We start from the raw sequence: 20,442 nt of genomic DNA, 5'->3' as shown, positions 1-20,442 counted from the left end.
CGAGTGTCAGAAGTAAGATTGTTTTCCTGTGTAGTCATCTTGGGAGGAGATGAAGTTTTCTTCTCTGAACAACCTCCCAGAAAAGTCAACAGATTGCTGTTCTCGGGGGAAAAGAAATGTCCATCCCCTATAATGTAGAGAGATAAATGTCTGAATTCAAGTCCCTCAAAGAAATATGCATACTTCTCTGTTCTTAGTGGCGTGGTTCAACTTGGCATGTTAAATGTTTTCTGGAGAAGTGTTCTGCAGGGGTGTGACCACGATAGGTCTCTGCGGGTTTCTTGTTTGTTTTCTAGGCCAGAGAGAAGGATTTTGAAATGATACAAGTGCAAGATGGTATGAGTATTACCTGCCATCATCAGTTATTTTGTAGAACAAATTTCAGGCTTACCCAGACTATGGATGGGAGAATTTAGGGAAAATGAGTTTATTTGGGTCAGGAATCTAAATGGGTATTAGGTGCGTAGTAACAAAGCTGCCAGTTAGGGGAGAGCTGTTGTGGGGGAGAAGGAGGTAAGAATGCTGACCTTGACCTCAGGGGCTTTTGTTTTGTTTGGTGTTTTTTGAGCACCTGGGTAATGTATCTTTTGCATGTCTTTGGGACTGCCAATTTTAAGCTGATAAGCCTGGGATAAGGACGAAATCCCAGTTCCCGGTTGCTAGGGCTGTTGCATGTTTTGCCGCCTTCTGTAAAAGCTGACAATGTAAAGCTAAAATTACTTAGGAATTTCACTCAGTGGATTGCTTGGTTACTGTAGACTTTTAAGGTATTAGTGAGACTCTAGATAGGTTTTCTGTGACCCGTCAGTTCTGGCTTGCAGGAACGTGTTCTGAGACTTTGGACTGAACACTTTCTGGATGTATCTGGAGTGCTTGGCAGCCCTGAAGGGATGGCCAAAGCGTGTTTCTGTGAAGGGCCGCAGAGGAGCTACTGCAGTATTCAGGGCAGTATTAAATCTGGAAGAAGGATCTGTGGTTCTCAAGTTTGGCTTAGCTTGTGTCAGGCTTATGGCATGTGGTCAGTATTACAGCTGTGCAGACGTGAGCTTGGCAAGTATGTCGTATCGCTGGCTGGGGCAGGAAGCATGTTGTAAAGGGCTCTAGAGGAAGAAAATCCAGGTTGGGCTAGGACCTAGCTGTGTGCTTAGTTTTGCATTGTTCTGCAAGGAAGAATGGACACGTAGACAATTCTTGTTTTCTCTGGCCTACACACTGCTTTTTGTTACTTCCTTGTGGCTCCTTCAGTCTAACAGAATATGTCATTACAGAGTCTTTTGGAATATGTAGGAACCATGGGGCAGACCTGAGGTCTGTCCAGCACAGTTTCCTCTTTCCATGGTCACAGGTAGATGCCGATAGAAGAATACAAGAACAGAACAGGCGCATTTAATCTTCCAGTGTCCTTCTGAATTTGAACTATTTGTCACTCAGGAATTTTGAGTTTTTCTACTTTCTAACCTTCAGTCCAGTCTCCATTAAACCTTTGCTGTGGATACTAGAAGTTTGTCTTATGGTAAGGAATTCTGTGGGCACAACTGTACATTGTGTGAACAACCATATTTAGTCTTGGTCTTTCAACATGCTGAACGCTAGCTCTCTAGCTTTTGTAATTCATACTGGAGGAGATAAAAGCTTCTGAGAAGAGCTGGTTAATACAAGGCCTTGGTACAACAACAAAGGGCTAAAACTAGTCATAACTGCAGTTAGGAACAATATTAGGGGGTATCTGGCAATGTAGTGAAGTCCAATAGGGAAGAAGGGAACACCATTGGAGGGACTTCAAATGCAAGTACTTTATGAAAAAGTTTGTATGTTGAATTAAACACTTGTGCTTGGTTGTATGTTCAGTCAAAAGATTGAACTTGCTTGTATCTTAGCACTCCTGACAGATCCTGATTACCCAAGAGATCTCTTCCAGCTAAGTACTTCTGGTGTGTGAAGACACTGTCTGAAAGTAAAAGAGAAGTCCTGAACACCGGAATGCTGGACTACAGAAAGTCAGAAAAATTGGTATTTAGGTGTGAGAAATGATGGGCAGTTGAAAGACATCAGGTGATGATGGTTCTTGCTCTTAACCTGTATGTGGCCTGTTGCTGCCTGCTGCACCCTACTAGCTCCCAGAGGAGACGCCTGCTTTGTGTCCTCCGACCTTCTTGGTGGAGTTGTCCTTAGTGTGGTGAGGAAGCTCTGCTGCTTGGCTCCGAGTTTAGAGCTGGCCTTTTCTCCAGTGCCTGCCCTTTTTCTGTGAGTATGAGCAAGGAGTGGGTTTGGTTGTTCTGAATTTCGTTTCTGCCTGGAGTGGTCTGAGTAGTGACAGTGAAACTACGGAAAGAGAGTAGCAGACACTGCTGCTGCTTCCAGAAAGAAGCCTCCCTCAGCTGTCTGCCCATTCTGGATAGAATCAAGTCAGTGTCTAGTGGTTTGTTTATTATTATTATTTTATTTATTATTATTATTATTTTTATTTATTTGTTTGTTTTTAAACTGTGAGGTCTAAAAACATGCCATGGCAGTTTCTAAACATTATTACTTCAGTCCAAAGAAATTTCCTTTTCTGCTATGTTCAACTATAGAAGAATGTTTTTTGTTGTTGTTAACAGTAATTAGAGACGGTGTAAAAACTCAGCATAAATCTGGGCCATTACAGTTGATTCCACTTTATCATGCGTTGGCATGCTTTATATAAGGCTCACAGGTATATATGTATTTGGAAGTTGATGAAAGTTCTTAAAATGTAAATGTGTATTGTTAGAAGTATTTTTAAGAGTATTTTTAAAAGGGGAAATCTGTATTTTTAAGACTCTTACAACCCTGTTTAGCTTCTGTATGCTGTACATGGGGACAATTCAGGTTTCTTACTCCTGTCACGCCTTTGTTAATTAGTACATCTTCCTTTTAATTAGAAAAGCAATCATGTGGTCTTCTCTGCAGTCATGAAGACTGGAAGAATCAGATATTTTTACCCTACCTAAATTCTTAGCATAAATTAATTCATCATGCATGCACAACTGGATTCCTTCAAATGTTATGTTTGTAAATCTGCTATTCAGTATGCTTCTTTTGACTTAAGATTTTCATCTTACTTTCTGCAGTTCATACCATGAGTTTGTGCCTCAAGCTTACAGAGTTGTAAGCACTGGGTTTCTAGAGGCATTCAAGCTGTCCTACCAGTTTCACCTGTCAAGTATAAGGAAAATTCAGAGGGGGGATGTTCAGGCAGCTGAATAACTAGTTTCTTCCTTTTAATTACACACCTGGTTTAATGTGATTAGGTTCTTCTAATCAAAAACAAATTCCCATGCCATATCAAATGCTCCAAAAATGGAGTTTATGTAGCCTATGCCAATGAGTGCTTTCTGAATGTATCTGAACACTTTGGCATTTTATACGTTATATGAAGTAACTGGTAAAATGAATTACTGACTTTCCAGTAAACTTTACTGGTTTGGTTTTTTTTCCTCTTTAATTGTTGTATCATCAGGGAGTACTACTGGCCTACCTATCCTATTGCTGAAAGGCAAAATCAAATGAGAGACTAAGTAGGCAATTTTCATTGGGAAGAAATTTAACCATGGAAGATTTCTCCTTCAGAGTGTTAATAAGCAAACAAATTTTTTATTGCAAAAGAGAAGTTGTACAATGAAATGGACTTCACAGACAGCATGAGTAAGTCCTTCATATCTAAGAAAGCCTGAAGAATGCACCTTCAGGGTGTGCAAGGAAGCAAGGTACAATAGCAGGCTTCACTTGGTCTAGCTGGGATGGAGTTGATTTTCTTCACAGCAGCCTATACAGTGTTGTGCTTGATGCTGGTGGCCAAAACACCATTGGGAACACATGGGTGCTTCAGCTATTGCTGAGTAGTGCTTGCGCAGTGCTCAGGCCATCTTCCCTGTTTCCTGTTCTGCCCCCACGGCAAGTAGGCTGGGGGTGGGCAAGAGCCTGGAAGAGGACATGGCTGGGACAGCTGACGCAAACTAACGGAAGAGATGTTCCATGCCATATAATATGCTCTGCAATAGAACTGGGAGGAGTTTTTCCAAAGTGGCTGTTGCTCAGGGACTGACTAGGTATCGATCTGCTTATGGTGGGTGATTGCTTCTGTATCATTTGGGGGAAAAGTTGGTTGTTTTATTTCTTTCACTTCAGTTAAACTGTCTTTATCTTGACCCATGAGTTTTCTCGCTTTTACCCTTCCAGTTCTGTTCCCCCATCCCACCTGGTATCGGTGAGCAAGCAGCTGTGTTACTTGGCTGCCTGCTGGGCTTAACCCACCAAATAAAACAAACTGTTGGATAAATTCAAAGTAGTATGTGTTAGGAGGCGAATAATTTCAATTTTATTGACAAGCAGTCTTAGATTGCAAAGACAAACGATATGGAAAGTTTGCCATTATAAAATCGATGGCTTGTCATCTGAAGTGCCTTATGCAACATTGATCGTGGCTTTTTAAGGGTGTTCCTCAAGTATGGATCACTTAGCGAGTGCAGTGACTGTTGAATGAAAGGCCAGTTATGGAATTAAGATTTCATACTTTAAGAGATGGGAAGGCTGTCTGTACAAAGTAAGTCAGTGATACAGAAAATATTGTTTGGAATGTTTATCTCAGCTTATAATGTAGTAGGCAGGGACTTAGCGAAACGGAATGAAGATCACAAATCTGAAAATAATCACAAATGTTTCAGTTCCATGTCTGGTAAATCATGCTTAGACACATGGCCTCTTGTGTCATCTAAGCAAACTAATCAACCAAAGCTTTAATATTTCTAGAGAAAGCGTATACTACCTGGATGTGAATATACTTGTTTTTAGGATCACTTACAATCCTTTTAGAAAAGGATGTGAGTTCTAAGCCTTTCATGGTACAATTTCTTGCCGTTATCTTTAAAGTATTTAGGGTGTGATTGTCTGAGAAAGGGTATTATGCCAAGCAGACTCAGGGCCTGACCTGTCAGAAAGATTTAATTAAACTATTTTGTAACTTAAACAGAGATGCATTAGAAGTTTGGGGTTTGAGCTGATTTTTTTCATCACTTCATCAACAGAAACCTCAAATTCTGTGAGTTTGATTCTCATACTGCAGCTATGGATATTTTCCTAGATGAGCATTTCTCTTGTCTGAAGTCTAACCCCCCTATTTTCCAAACTTCTTTATTAGTGGGTCACTGTCAGCCTTCACAACGTCTGGCATTGGCATCCAGCCCTAGCTTTTAAGATGGTGATCCAGCTGTCTGCTATGAATCTGCTGTGATCTTACAGCAAGTGTTCCTCTGAACACGGTTTGGGATCTACCCTTCAAAAGCTTTAACAATTGATTGTTGAAGGCTGCTGTTGAGTAAACATACTAGGTTTGCTCCAGTGTGGTCCAGGGATGGTGTACTCCAGTTCAAATATTTCTGTGATATGTATCAGTCCACTGTGTTCTACAAATGAGTACTTTTTAATGGCATTAGCAATGCGGGCGCTGGTAACAGATGTCTCCAAGTTAAATGGGATGTTTGATGGAATGGTAACAGCTTTGTAAAACGGGTAAGTTCTGTTCAATTTGCCTTGGAAACAGCCTTCAGTGCAATGCAGTTGTCTCCCATTCGTCTTATCTACTTAATACATTTAAGAATAAAAACTGTTTTTTCTATAGAAGTTGGTCAGAGCATCATGCCCTGAAATCCAGGACAGCTGCCTGAAAGCCATATTTTTCATTTTATAGATGTTGTCATGTTCAGTATCATCGTATGTAAGATGAGAAAATAAATGGGGATCTCAAGCTTGGATTTCTTATTTATTTGACAGAAAAACAGTTTGGTTTATTTCTCCCCCAGCACAGTTGAATTCCGTGAGCACATGGTTGGCATTTTTAGTCATATAGATGGGCACCAGGGAAAATAAAGCATGATCCTTTAAGGTGAAGTAAACAAGTACTTTGAGGTGATATTTCAAAACCATGCATGAAATATTCTAGCTATTGTGCCTGATTATTGAGAATTTTTCTGAAGCTCTAAGGTAAATTAATACATAACACTTGACAAGAGTGAACTGAACTACAATGCTAGGCTGAGAGGAAAAAAAATTGAATTGGCTAACTGGTTATGAGAATTGTAATGCTAGATATTCAGAGCTGTCCGGCTTCCCCACTTTAGGAGAATACTTTTACATTGATTTTGAAGTGCTTGTCAGCCCCTTCGGTCTCTTTATTGCTGTAAAACATTGGAAACTGCACTAGTGTAAGGAAGCATTTTTAACTTACTGAGATTTTGCCATGAGTTTGCGCTCTGATGTTAGAAAAGTGATGTAAGAGTTATTTAAGGATGCAGGCCTGAATTTCTTACTGAATCGGGAATGACCCGATTTACAGAAATAAATTAGGCATTGCTTAAATGCTTGTGGCTGCAGTCTTAAACGTGTATCAGCTCTGGGACCCCCAGCACAAGAGGGATGTGGAAGAACAAGTCCGGGGGGGGCCACAAAGACAGACAGTCAAGGGGCTGGAGCACCTCTCTTATGAAGACAGGCTGAGGGAGTTGGGGTTGTTCAGCCTGGAGAAGAGAAGGCCCCGGGGAGACCTGACAGCGGCCTGCCAGTGCCTAAAGGGGCCTGCAGGAAAGCTGGGGAGGGACTCCTGGTCCGGGAGTGTAGCGGTGGGACAAGGGGGAAATGTTCTGAAGGTGTTCGAGGCCAGGCTGGATGGGGCTTTGGGCAACCTGGGCTGGTGGGAGGTGTCCCTGCCCATGGCAGGGGGATGGAATTGGATGGGCTTGAAGGTCCTTTCCAACCCAAACTATTCTATGATTCTATAAATACTTTTCTGTCCATAGAAATGGCTTACATGGGTAAAAGAAATGAGGAAATGGTGCGATAGTTATTTTTAGACTGTTTAGATGGTAAGACTGGCTTGAGAATTTTTGGAGGCACTGGAATAATTTTCATTCGTTTCCTTGGGATTTCACGTTTGCAAAGTCGAGCGTGTGTTTTGGTGTCTTCGTGAATCACTGCTCGCCTGATGCAAGGTGCACAAGTAGGTTACTCTCTCTGCTATATTATTAAGCTATCTGCTTAACACATCTTGCAGTCTACATGGGCAGCTGCTGTGCCATTTCTTAGTTTTGTGTAGCCCATGCTCTTCTTGTTTTTCTTTTTGAAAGTTGTTTGCTGGATCAACTATTCAAACTTTTCTAAAAAACTAAACCTTTTCTGATTTACAAGTACTAGGTGTGTGAGTAACTTAGAAAACCCTCAGCAGTTAGAATTTGGAAGCAGATCCCCCAATTAGTAGCGTGAATTTTTGTAAGTGGTAACTACTGTGAAATGTTTAGCTTCTCCTAGTTACAAAATAAAGGGATAAAAATATAATGGATGGACGTAATAATATTGAACATTTGTTGATGCAATAAAGTACAATACTTGATTTACTGGATTACGGTAATAAGGGAATATATATTGGAGTAGATCAGAAACTCTCATGGGGAACCATCTTGGTCAAAAAATGTGGATGTGATTTGGTTAAAGCGCTCTGTGGGAAGCCTGTCAAATCTCTCGGCAGAACTGATGAAACCCCTTTGGTTGCTGTTGGCATGGGGCAACCCCCTGGCTGTGGGGCAGCTCAGAAGCTGCTCTGGGGAGCCCATCCATCAGCTGAAGAAATCCTTTTTGTTGCTTTCTTAAAATTGAGTCACTTTCCAAATCACGTTCTTGGAGCGAGATTTTTCTTCACCTTTGCCACAGTTTGGGTGTGAGAAGAGGATGGGGGAGAAAAAGAGGCTTAGATGTGATTTCTTTGCAGGGAGAGATTTCTCCTTTACAACAAGCTCTAGCATGGACTGGAGGAGGGGGCTGAAGGGCTCCATGCACAGATGGTGATGGACCGCACTGTACCAATCTGGGAAAGTGATTAATCAATACCAGAGGAATTTATTCTAGTTCTTCAGCCTTCTGTTTCTTTGCTCGTGAGTTCTGTTAGAGAATGTTCTAAATGTTATGCTGATTCAGGATCCTGATGGGTTTAAGAGGAATCAAAACACTTCGCTGTTTGTTAGCTGGAGCTTGTTGCAAATGGCAGTGAAGAGAACAAATGTTCTGGCCGTGTTTCTGATTACAAGTTGCATAAATATGGTTCAGAAGTTAATGAAAGGAACTTGGGGCAGTAATGCTGAGGAACAGTGAAAGATAGGTGAGGGAGATACTTAATGCACATTTTTTTGATAATCCTATTGCACTTATTTGGCTGTAGGTAACCTTCGTTCTGATATTTCCTAAATTTTGAGAGCTTGCTTTTCTGACTTTAGTGATCTCTTAAAAGTAAGTCTGTAACTTCATAGATCTTGTTTTCAACTGAATTAAAAAAAAATTACATGAAGTGGCATCAGTGTAATCTATTGATAGCAGTGGAACCTTTAGGTTCCCAGTGCAGTCCTTTGCTTCATAAGGTGCTGAAGCATGCTGTTGTCCTTGATGTAAGATCAGTGCCAGAGGAAGAAAATGTCTTCCAAAAAGCAGAAGACTCCTTCCCATTTTCTCTTCATCATCTCTTCTTTAAATGTTAGTTACCTTCCCACTGCTTGGCTTTTCCTCTTTGTGCTGCCCCGTCTCCTTACCAGTCTAGATTTTACTACCCTGTTTTTTTCTAATACTGCCTTGAGGTTTTCTGCCTCAGCTGGAATCTCTTTCCCATCTCTACACTCATTTCTAATACCTTTCTTAGGCAGTCCTTTTTCCACTTGATGCTCCTTATCCGGACTGAGTTGTCTTTTCTTTTAATCACAGCATGAAAACTGCTTTTTCTGTAGTGCTCTGTGTTTCCCCAGCTGTTTCAACCAGTTCTCCCCTACTTGGTAGGTCATCTCATCTTTGTTTCCTGTCCTCTGCTTCATTTCACAGAATTGTCTAGGTTGGAAGAGACCTCCAAGATCACCTAGTCCAACCTCTGACCTAACACTAACAAGTCCTCCACTAAACCATATCACCAAGCTTGACATCTAAATGTCTTTTAAAGACCTCCAGGGATGGTGACTCAACCACTTCCCTGGGCAGCCCAGTCCAATGCCTAACAACCCTTTCAGATTTAGCTGTTCAGTCAGCCTTTGCTCCTTCATATTTGTTTTTTCCCACCAACCTACTGATGGCAATCCCATCTCCCAATGTACACGTGCTTTTCCTGGCCAGTTCAACTTTGTCCTGCCTCCATCTTCCATTTCTCTTTCATGATCAGCCACTTTCCTATATATTCAGTCCCCTTTTTCCCCTAGTTGGTCTGTCACCCTCCCGGTATTTCATCTCCCACCACCTATGGGTACTGAAGTGTTTGATGTTGCTGGAAAGTTAGACCTGACGTTCCTGTGGGGCTTCTACCTTGATCCAGCACGTGATGTACTTACAGGGAAAACAGCCTTGAGCTGCAGAACGCTCATTTATTTGTTTTTTAGAGATGGTTCATGGTTGGACCTGTCACGTGGGAGGCTGGAGTACACATCTGAAATCCTTAGAGATTTTAGTGAAAAATATTTATTCTGTATTTGTAAATATGTACGTTGGAGGCAGGGAGAAATATGTTACAAACAATTTCAGTGTGAACGGTTAGGTTGGTAGAGACATAAAACCTAGTCCTCTGTTGCTTAAAATGGAAAATTTGTTGACAGTATTGACAGTAATAGGTGCTCCCAGGCTCCCTGTTACACCGGGACTTAGTAACTGCTACGGATGTTTTATGCTGGAGGAGTGACCTACTTCTACAAGTGACTGAAAGCCACAACGTTAACTTTGAGGATAGGAAGAAGTTACTTAGGTTACTTCATAATACATCTTTTTATTAATCACATGCATAAAGCACAGTCAGTTGAGGTTGAATATGAAGATCATAAAGCAGTAAAGTACAGTTTTTCCAAGGGATTAATAGAAGTTCTCTTTTAAAAGTTTACGTGTTGATCAGATGGAATGCCCAAACACCCTGTAAGGAGTGTTTTCGTATTAATGGGAGGAAGCTTGTGAAGCAAAATATTCCTTTAATGTGTCTGTTCTGAGAAAGCATATGCCTGAATTCTAGAAATGCGGTATATATAGCATAACCTCAAATGGTATTCACAAAGCTACTCGAAATAGGCTGCTACTTTTCACTGTCAACCTTAAGTGGGACATAGGGCACCTAAATACCCATGGAAATTTAAGTGCAAGGAGCAAAAACTAGGCTCTGATCCAAAGCCAGCTGAAGCTGATTAAGAGCCTTCTTTTGGCTACTGAGGGCTCTGGCTTAGGCTTCTCATAAGCTATAATTGAGTCTCAGGTGTTCAGACAGGCTTTTTTGGTTAGTCAGGTCTGTGGGTTTTCCTTTGATTCAGGTTTGTTGTGCTTGGGATGAGGTGCTCTGCATGAGTATAGGAAACATCCTAGTGCATATACCAATTGAAGTGTTACATATCTTCAGTATGTAGCTCTAGGAGTAGTGGGTAATATTCAACTATATCACCAGATTATGTATTGTTCTGTTTTCTGTGGTTTGATTCAATATTGTTAAATCACAGGTATGCTTAGAGGTGATGTACCTATTCCTATACAAGATAACTGCAGCTAGGAATAGAGTAGAAGCAAGAAAAGTATCTTTACTTTGCATAGTTTCCAGTTCTTTGTTTGGTTAGCTTTAGTGTGCATCTCCATTCAGTCCTGTCAGATATTTTGAAATAGTGAAACAGAAGAGAGGAATACGTTTTTTAAGTAGGAATTATCTGTAGAGTTGCAAATACAGCTTAGTTAGAAATGGTCTACCTGACCCAGGTGATTGCTTGATCTTGTTTTCATGCTTATCTTCTATCTTAAAAATAAAATGGTTACGTTTTATTATGATTTTTTTTGAGGGTGGTCCAAGCTGTTAGTTTTTCTACTTGAATTTCAGTTGGCATGTTGCCCTACTTAATCTTACAGCCCGGCCTGAATTTTTTTTATAGATATACATAGTTATTAGCTATCTGTGTGCTATGTCTCCACTTTCTTCAAGGTGAGGAGAGTTGGAAGGTCACCTCTCAGAGTTGTGTGAAGATTTGATTCAAAACACTAGTAGAAATGTAGAGCTTGTTCTCATTTCTAGTTGAGCTAGATTGCTTATATACTATTCACCAGTTTAATTTTTTTACAGGACAAAAAAAAAATTGAGAAACTCTTACTGAGTGTTCTGTAAAGGGTCACAAAAGTAGGTTTTAGCACTTAAGGGTCAAAATGTTTGCATCAGTTTGAGGAGATGAATTGGAACTTGTTTTAATCCCTTTCTTTTATATTTGACATCTAGGTTCCGGCAAGATGCGGGGTGACAGTCCGAGACAGCCTAAAGAAAGCTCTGATGATGCGAGGTCTTATTCCGGAATGCTGTGCTGTTTACAGAATACAAGATGGGTATGGTTTGCATGATGGTTTTTACTCTTAGAATTTCTTCTTGGGGTTACCCAGCTTGGCCAATTCTATCCAGTATTACAGAAGTTGTTTTCAGAGTTTAGAATGATATGATACTTTATGCTAAGACAATTTGTGCCTTGTGGATGTGTCTAAAAAGAATGGCAAACTTCTGTATTGTGCCTGTTCTTGTAGTGATTAAATTGTTTTCCAGAATAGTATGTCCTTATAAGCTGTCAAAACTCTGTTGAAATTTCTGGTAACTAAACAAGTATTAAATGGGTTTCTTAACCTTTTTGGTTTTATTTGACCTGGTTTATGCAATATTAATTGAATATAGAGTTCCTGTGAAAAAATTTACATTGAGTTTCTGACGCTAAAAAGTTGGTAAATTATCTTACTGCACAAAATTAGCAGTCTCTTTGGAACTTTTATGGAACAGGTAGTTTCACAGACACTTTATTTGATCAGAAAAGTATATATGTCTCCCTGAAATCAAGGAGTTGGCCACTATTGAAGCTGGTTGGGAAAGAAGTGCATTTCTTTCATGCCGTTTGTCCAGGGAAGAAGTGCTGTCCTTGGTGTGTGCTGAGCTTAGTGTCTTGCCTTTGAAGTTCTCTGCAGTTAGAGGCTAGGTAGCAAGCCTCCACAGTGTAGAGATCTACCTGATCTCACATCTTCAGCAGGAGACGTGCAAGGGCTTGTGTGCTGGTGCTAACGAGAGGCTTATTTACACTTCAGAGAGAAGAAGCCAATTGGCTGGGACACTGACATTTCCTGGCTCACAGGAGAGGAGTTGCACGTGGAAGTCTTGGAGAATGTGCCACTCACAACACACAATTTTGTATGTACCGTTTTTTGTGAAATGCTGAGTAGGGTTAAGTCGACATTGTGCTTTCAAATTCAAATTAATGACTTTGAATAATATTTTGTATCTGTGGGATGTGGTGGGGGTTACAAAAGACATTTTTAATCACAATAGCTTAGATTAATTACGTGTAATTGTAGTTTAAATAAATGATGTTAAAGGATACTTGATCCCCCTTAAAACTTTCACATTTGGATGGAATATACCCTCTAAAATCTATAAATGTAGTGGTTTTAAATCAGCACTGCATTGCAGAGCTGTAATAATAATCTACTATTTTTGTATTGCTGTATCTATAAAATGTATTCTGGGCCTCCCTGCTGGCTCTGCAGCAGCAATTAACTAATGAACTAACTATTCCCAGAGCGGCGCTGACATCATCAGTGATGCTAGTGCACAAATATGTTTTGACCTGATAAGGCACAAAGTACATGGAAGCTGCTAAACAGAATCCATCTACCCTGTTCCAGCTCCACACAGAATCCTGGAAATAATGTTTGTCATATTGAGAAGAAACACCTTTTATTTAAATAAGTAAATCAATGAATAAGCAAAACTATTCGCGAGCTTCTTAAGCTGTTTTACTCAAGTTAGTTTGGCTGTGGCTAGTTAGATGAAAGTATAGTAGGCTTAACATTTTTGTGTATCCTTGTAAAATTTTGATTATTACATGTAGTAATGTAACTAGAATATGTATTTTTATGCCAAGTATTGCTAAGTTTGAAAATGAAACTAAAGATTTTTCCCTTATAATGTGGGGATACTATATGTTCACCCTCTTGCAATTTTAAATTATTTTCAATAATGGGCCATAGATACATGCCAATTTTGTATTTCCAGTCCTGTGAGTGTTGGATAGAAATATAATTTGGCTCCTGGAAAAATGAGATGAGAGAATCTTTCAGCAGTTTTTGTTGTCACAGGTTGCATCCGAACTATGTTCTGAATTTTCGTCTCTAGCATAACATGCTGTTTTGCTTCAGATTCGCTGCTGGTTTTTTGCTGCTATTGAAGTACTAATTCAAATAAGTAGTTGAAAGATAATGCCTGAAGGCTATTTCAAAAAAGACATTTTTTAATGAATCTGTTCAATATATAAAACCGTAGCTCCGGCATCAAAAAAAATCTTATAAGTGTATTTGTGGGAGGTGAAAGCAAATAGCCTTTCTTAGGCTTACAGGAGGACTTTAATTATGATTATTTTTTACAATTTAGGTACGAAAAACATTCTTCACGTTAGCATTCTGCGACTTTTGTCGAAAGCTGCTTTTCCAGGGATTCCGATGTCAGACGTGTGGCTATAAATTTCACCAGCGCTGTAGTACAGAAGTGCCACTGATGTGTGTTAACTATGACCAACTTGAGTAAGTAATCACAGTTTGTTTTAAAGTTGATTTCTTATGTTAAATCTTCAGTTCAGGTAGTCAGAGTTGTTGCCTGAAAAAAATGTAGGAGCTCAACTGTTCTTCTGAGACTCCTTAATTCATATTCTGTCTGTGAGGGTTCAGACAACCAGTTCCAGTTTTTTTTTATTTTTTACTGGACTATGAAATCCTTTCTTTGAAGCATGAATAGGGTGGCTGAGCACTTGACGGCATGAGACAGACTTCTCATTGTTCACAGATGTAATTCTTAATCAAAACTGGTTCTTCATTATGTGATGGCTAGGGCCTTGTTTAAATGTTTAGATGTAGATCTCTCTTCATCCTGAAAAAATGTTAAGAGACACTAGTTTGATATGGTCAAACTGCAGTTGGTTTTGAAAATAACTCCACTAATGAATAAGAAACATAAAAGAACATGCCTCAAATATTCGTGTGTTCTTGAATTTAACTGTTGATTTGTGTAAGCCTCGAGGTTAAGAATCTGTAGTGAGTTTGATCACACAACACAAAGAAGTTTCAGCATAGGCTATTAAGTCTCTTAAGTAGGCTTTTATATAAGGAATCACTTAATGCTAGTTTTTTCTGCAAGAATGAATTTAACTCTTGCTTACATTGGTATTTATAGCAGTTGCCTTGGGCACCTTTAGAGGATGTGCTCAAGGCTTATGGATAACTTTTACCTATTTGTCATTTGATTTTGGCATTACATCAGTGCAAATATTCAAATAAGTTCCTGTACTCAATGTATAGGTATTTGTTGTGTATTCTTGAGGGACCAGATGTTTAAAATTTCAAATAACAGACTAAAAGGTTATCTTCTGCAAAGGTATGTTTAAGGCATGATCTTTTGATCCCTTCTCAAGTAAATAATACTTCTAACAAATCTTACAGGTTAATGTGTTAGCATAGGCTTTATTTTAAAACTTATAAATTAATCAGTGCTGGGTTTGTATGTGTTTTTGTTTTTTTTAATCTGAGTGTTGTGAAGCTTCTGGGTTTTGCACGAGTTAGGTTGTTTTTGTTTTGTTCTTGCCTCACAGTTTGCTGTTTGTCTCCAAGTTCTTTGAACATCACCCCATACCGCAGGAGGAGGCCTCCTTAGGAGAGACCACCCCAGCATCTGGATCGTACCCTTCAGTGCCCCCCTCAGATTCTGTTGGGTATGACCTTATTCCTGCTGTTTAATAACATATATTTCAGTACTGTATGTTTAGAAACACTCAAAGTACTACTCTGCAACCCTCTCTACATTTTTGTAATTTGGCTTGTCATGCAAATATATCCACATGTGCTTAACTTCAAAGAAGTGAATGTTTCCATTCACATGAATGGCATACATTAATAATGAGTCTAAGTTAAGCATGTGCAGAAGTGTCTCTAGAATTGGGGCTTTACCTGTTAAACTGATTTCTTCTTTATGGTAGTTCAGACCTGGTCTAAACTGGAAAGATTTTATACTTAAAGTCAAAGCAAACCACAGTTACCTCATCACAAGTTATTTTAGTTTGTGTTATCAAGCCATGATGTATTTGCGTTGCAATGACATACTTCTGTTTCAGAGTAAGCCATACAGAATAAGTTTATTCACAGTATAAGATTGGTGTGAATAGGTGGCAATTCCAGGTTCATAATACTGCTTTAGGAGCTTTTTCACTCACACATGACTTTAGTGTCCTCCGGATGAGCTCTCTTCCTCCTATTTAGATGTTGGGATATACCAAGAACACCTGTTGCCAATCCAGCTTTTGTAAAATTAGACTTCTTAAAAATTGACTGTGGCCCTCATCCCCTGTATTTCCAACAAAGATTCTGGATCTTTCTCTGTGAAGAGATAATGGACCATGTTTAGATTGTTCCTACTAACTAAGAGATCAGACAACCAACACTAGATAGCTGAATAAATCTCCAGGAAAGAATAGTTAAAGGATGTGCATCAAAGTCAAGTATCCTGATGCAAATTTGTTAAAACACCAATGACAAAAGCCTTCAGGAAAATGCTCCTAGGACATGTGCATACTGTGTGGAGATGAACTGAATTTGGCAGAGGCTGTCTTGGAATACTGAGCATTTTGCCCAGACTAAAGAACACAGCAGAAAGCTACACTGGCACCTGTGGACTTTGATTGGAAGAAAAATTCCCTGAACAACCAAGACTATTTTTGAAAGATCAAATATGATACCTCCCAGGAAACAGATTGACAGTGCTGCAGAGGGAACCTCATTTGGTAAGTACAAAGAGAGACAATATTCTTACTGGCTTTAATCTGTGCAGTTTGAGCCAAGTTTTGGAAGTGCCTTTTCCAGGTAAGGGATATTGCCTTCCAATGCTGTAGATGTTAGTGCAGCAGATTGTGGACAAGCCTGCTGCTGTAGCCTTGTGAGCTAAGCAGGCTCTGGTGCCATCATGATAGAGTTGAAACTAAAACCAAGCCAGAATTATTAGTCTGTGATGAAGCTTGTTCATAACAAATGTGTTAAATACCTGTGAAGGCCAAAAGGCCCTATATCCCTGATCCTAATATGTTTTATGTATTTTCCTACTTCTCAGTTGCCTCTGCCCTCACAATCATGACTTGTTACCAGTTCATGAGGACACAACAGGATGAATTATATTAATTGATAGACACAGTAGTACTTCAGGCAATCGTAGTTTTGTGAAATGAATACTGAAAGGAAAAACTATGAAACAAAACCTGGTTAATGCCTTAAGGTTTATAATGTTATTTTTATACATGTGAAGTTAAATATACTTGCCAGTTGAGGTTAAAGAGCTTCTTCCAAATGTTGCATCCATAAATAGTTGTGGTTACAGGAGATGTAAAACGTTTCTAGCTTTTCTACCTTTTTGCTTTTTTCCCTTGCTGCATACTTCATTGTTAAATAAGTGAACAAAAAGGCATGCTGCATGCCTTCAGAGGTCTGTTTATTTTGAAAATGTTTTATGATTATGAGCTGGTGTTAATAAGCAGTATGCATGTTACGAAGCTGTGCAGTCATGTATTTAGACATGGTTTTGTTAAAGGGTATTGCTACAATATGGGGCAGCAGCCCAACTAGAATCAAAAAGTCTGACATTTCAGGTTATTTTGACTGAGAGGAGAGTAAAGGAATGAAGTTATTTAGAGTTGGGCAATGGGATTGAAAATATGAAAAACTAGTGCTTTATTAACACTGTTACTAGTTTAATAACTACTCCTTTAATTTCTCTGTTCTCCTAGCATCTTGCATGGCACAGCCCACAGAGGAAGGGATGTTACTAATTCTTTGGTAAACCTGAGGAAAGAGAAGGCAAACATCCTTCTTCATCTTTAGCCTTGTGAAGGGATGCCAGCTGCAGGCAAAGTGTCCAAAGAAAGGAAGAGTTCGTGTTGCAAGACAAGCTCAAGAGCAAAGGCGTGTATGACATGCTGAGAAATAAATGGTCAAGGGATCAGATGAAGTTGCAAAGAGAAAGGGACGGAAAGAGAACATTGGACATGGTGCAAAAGCTGATAAACGTGCTGAAAAACTTTGTTGCACTTTGCTCACGTGTAACATCCTAAAGCAATCCAGTCCTGTAGCCTTGCGTTCTTTCAACTGTAAGGAAGAGGCAGTTCGTCCAGATGTTCCACCCCAAGGGAAGCGCATGTGGTCTTGACTTACACATTTCTGAACCCCTTATTAAAATGTGTCCAGCTTTCACATTAGCTCTCGGTCCCAGTTTAGTTCTCTCAGTTTGCACCATCATGTTGTGCAAAAGTTGTCAGTTGTAGTCTGGACTTAACTGGAAAGAATTATTAAAGTGTAGGTCTCCCTTCTAGTAGTCATTTGTAATAAAATTGAAGTACATAAACTGTATATAATACATTGTATTCATTTCATTCATTGCACTATTATAAAATTTCTTCTGCATCTGTGCTTGTAAAACATGAGTACCACATTTCTTTGAACACAGTTCACCGGATCTTACAGATATATGAAAAGGAGAGAGTAGTTCTTCAGAATATTATGAAGTTTTCTTTTTCTGCTTCCATCTATTCTCTCAGATATTGGGCAAAACTCAGCAAACTCATGAGGTAGATATTATGTCAGGGTGAGCACCCTGGGGATGGGGGTGGAATAGGGTCAGACTTGAGTAGCACAGAGGCAGATGGGACTTGATAAAAGCTGGAAGCCTCTGCTTTGCTTGAGGTAGGATACTGCTAGCAAGCAATTAGCAACATCTTGGCTTATTAAAAAACAAGATTTCATGCTTGATCTTCTACATTTGAGGAAGGAAGAGGGACTGTCTGGTGCACCATTCTTGGAAGCTTGCCAGCCCCTGCCTTAGAGCAGGCTCTAACCTATGATTAAACACCTCTGCTTTCCTTTCTGTCTTCCAAATGTTCACTGATCGTTCTGCCTCAGCTGAAGACATTTAAATGTCTAGAAAAGGTTCTGAATAGCTGATGAAACAAAGATGCATTCTTACAAGGTTGCATTTAGTGCTACAACACCATTTTAAATATACTTGTTTTATTGCATAAAACAATGATTAACTTTTTTCCTAAAAATTCTGGCACCAGACCTTTTCCAAGCCACTGCCTACAAACGTTAACAGACTTCTTATGATACCCACTTTGGTATGCCATCTTGATGAGCAAAAAAGGCCTGGTATCAGCATCCTTAGACAATTCCTCTTTATTCTGTACAAAAGGTGGGGGAAACCTATTGTTCCCCTAAACTTGATTTGCAAAAACATGGCAGTGCACTGAGACCTGACTGGGAGGAGTAATGACAGCCATAGGGGTCCTCTCAGTAGCCCCTCATATATGAAGCTGTCAGAAGCTTTACAAAAGCATTGCAAAGCTCTCATCAGGGCCAAAAGACAAGTATGAATGCATACTATTGTGATAATCCTCTTTTACACCTACAAACTGACATGCAGGAGAACATTTACCATGGTAGAAAAAATACACTAATCCATATGAAGTTGTGTGTGTTGAAGATCTGTCCTATGGTGCTTTTGGGATGACTAGTTGCTAATGCAGCTGAAATAACATTTTATCCCAGATCCTTAACAGTTCTTAGAAATTGTCTGAAAATGGAAGTGTACTGTGCTCCTCAATAACAGTAGTAGTAAAAAAAAACAAACCCAATTGTACTGTGGTATATGTGCAAAAAGGAGAAAAAAAAGCTGTTGTAGTCTGACATGCATTTTGGCTTGTGATAGATTCTGATGAGTATGCAGTCTACAAGGTGAACAGGGTGCTGAGCCCTGTGGCTAACTGAGATATACTTTTACTCTTAAGTGGCATATACACTATAACTGTACGAATGTGAATTTTCTTCTTAGGTCTTTGCCTAACTACAGCAAAACAAAAATTCTAACAACAATCTTGAAGCCCAAACAAACCTCTTTTGAAAAAAAATCTTTCCTGAGTAGACCAGCTCTTAACTCACCAATATGACTTTACATATATTTGAAGGAAATTGCTAACTTATATTTTTTTCGTATTTGTAAAGCATACTAGCCTGTAGTTGTATCATTGCAAGTTCTGAAATACGGGGGGGGGGTACTGTATATGACACTATAAAGATGTTATACATGAAGTAGTGTGTGGGCACTTTTGAGTTACCATCCATTTTCCAGTGGACCTAGTTTTGCAGAATAGTAAGTCTATGGACACATTGGCATTTGCTATGGTTGACAAAGTGTAAAACAACTACACCTATCTGCAGTTCATTTAGTTAACTAACTTAGTTATTGCCTGAGTTAGGTAATTTAGGCTTACTTCTGTCTCCTGACAAAACCTCCTTCTCTTTTCATAAAAACAGAGGGAACAACGTGCTTATCCCAAATCCACAGCTTAAGGAAATAGCACGTTCTGTTATACCACCAAGAAAGGTTATAATTTATTTTTTAAAAAAATCTAGATTTGACAACTCTATCAGCTTGTTGCCTGGGAAGCTGAGAATCTTTTGGTAAAGGAATGCCCACACTTAGGAGGCTGGAAGAAAATGTGGTACAACCTCTCTAGGATGTCAGAACGTTGACCTTCTCATTTGCAGAAGGTCTCTTCCAGCGAGGAGGTTTTACACCAACCGCTTACAAAGTCCACAGGAGCAACAGATACTGAGATCTTTGAATTTAAACTTTTCTCCTCTAAGCTGCAGCCTGCCTACATGTATGCCACAGTAAACAGTTCTTGGCAGCCGCTGTGCTCTGGTCCTTTTTTCTTTTTTTTTTTTTTTGGCAATTTCTTTGCTGGCATTTACTCCTCCAGCATAGCCTGCAGATCCAGTTTTGTAACTTGCCCGGAACAGACAACGTCGCCCTCTTCCAAATGATGATAGCTGGTCCTTTTTGCTCCAGTGTCCCTTCCATCTTCCTGGGGCAGATGAAACTTCAGAATACTCTTAAGAATGGGCAAGGATTGCTGTACGCTTTGTGATGATGTGTCTTCTTTAGAGAAGATGCAGATTAAGATACAGTCTTTGCTGCAGACAAGTAGAAGCTGCTGGTAATTTCTCCAGAGCTTGTGATCCCAGTAGGCCACCCTGGCTAGTAAACCCCTTGTGTCTTTCTCTTTGCTTTTCAAGCAAAGTTCACGTTTAGCAAAAATAACCCACCTTGTGGTGAGTGTCCCAAGAATACTCGTAAACGAAATCCTGAATGTATAGCTACAAAAAGTGAATAACTGCTTATGAGATCTCTATCTCTGGATTCTTTGGTGTCTAAAACCCAGAGATACTCCCGGTAAGTTTAGCAAAAAAAGAGTTCTTTATCAAGCCGTAGGTTGTTTTTTTTTTCCTAGAGATCTCAACTGCCCCCACAATTCCATGAGTAGAAAGATCTATTCA

The 20,442-nt window shown here is 39.5% G+C and overlaps 1 protein-coding gene across 2 annotated transcripts in view; it reads left to right on the top strand.

The window, feature by feature from the left end:
• Positions 1–20,442, top strand: part of BRAF (B-Raf proto-oncogene, serine/threonine kinase) — an 84,901-nt gene that overhangs the window by 30,420 nt on the left and 34,039 nt on the right. For both annotated transcript variants that reach the window (XM_080568933.1, XM_080568932.1), the window contains exons 4-7: positions 11,267–11,370; positions 12,109–12,211; positions 13,451–13,599; positions 14,661–14,780. In XM_080568933.1, the coding sequence (XP_080425059.1) occupies positions 11,267–11,370; positions 12,109–12,211; positions 13,451–13,599; positions 14,661–14,780 (476 nt within the window). The remainder of the gene's footprint in view (positions 1–11,266; positions 11,371–12,108; positions 12,212–13,450; positions 13,600–14,660; positions 14,781–20,442) is intronic.

This window comes from Anser brachyrhynchus (assembly GCF_964034855.1).
Source record: "Anser brachyrhynchus genome assembly, chromosome: 1".
NCBI lineage: Eukaryota > Metazoa > Chordata > Aves > Anseriformes > Anatidae > Anser > Anser brachyrhynchus.
This window is presented reverse-complemented; position numbering and strand designations above follow the sequence as displayed.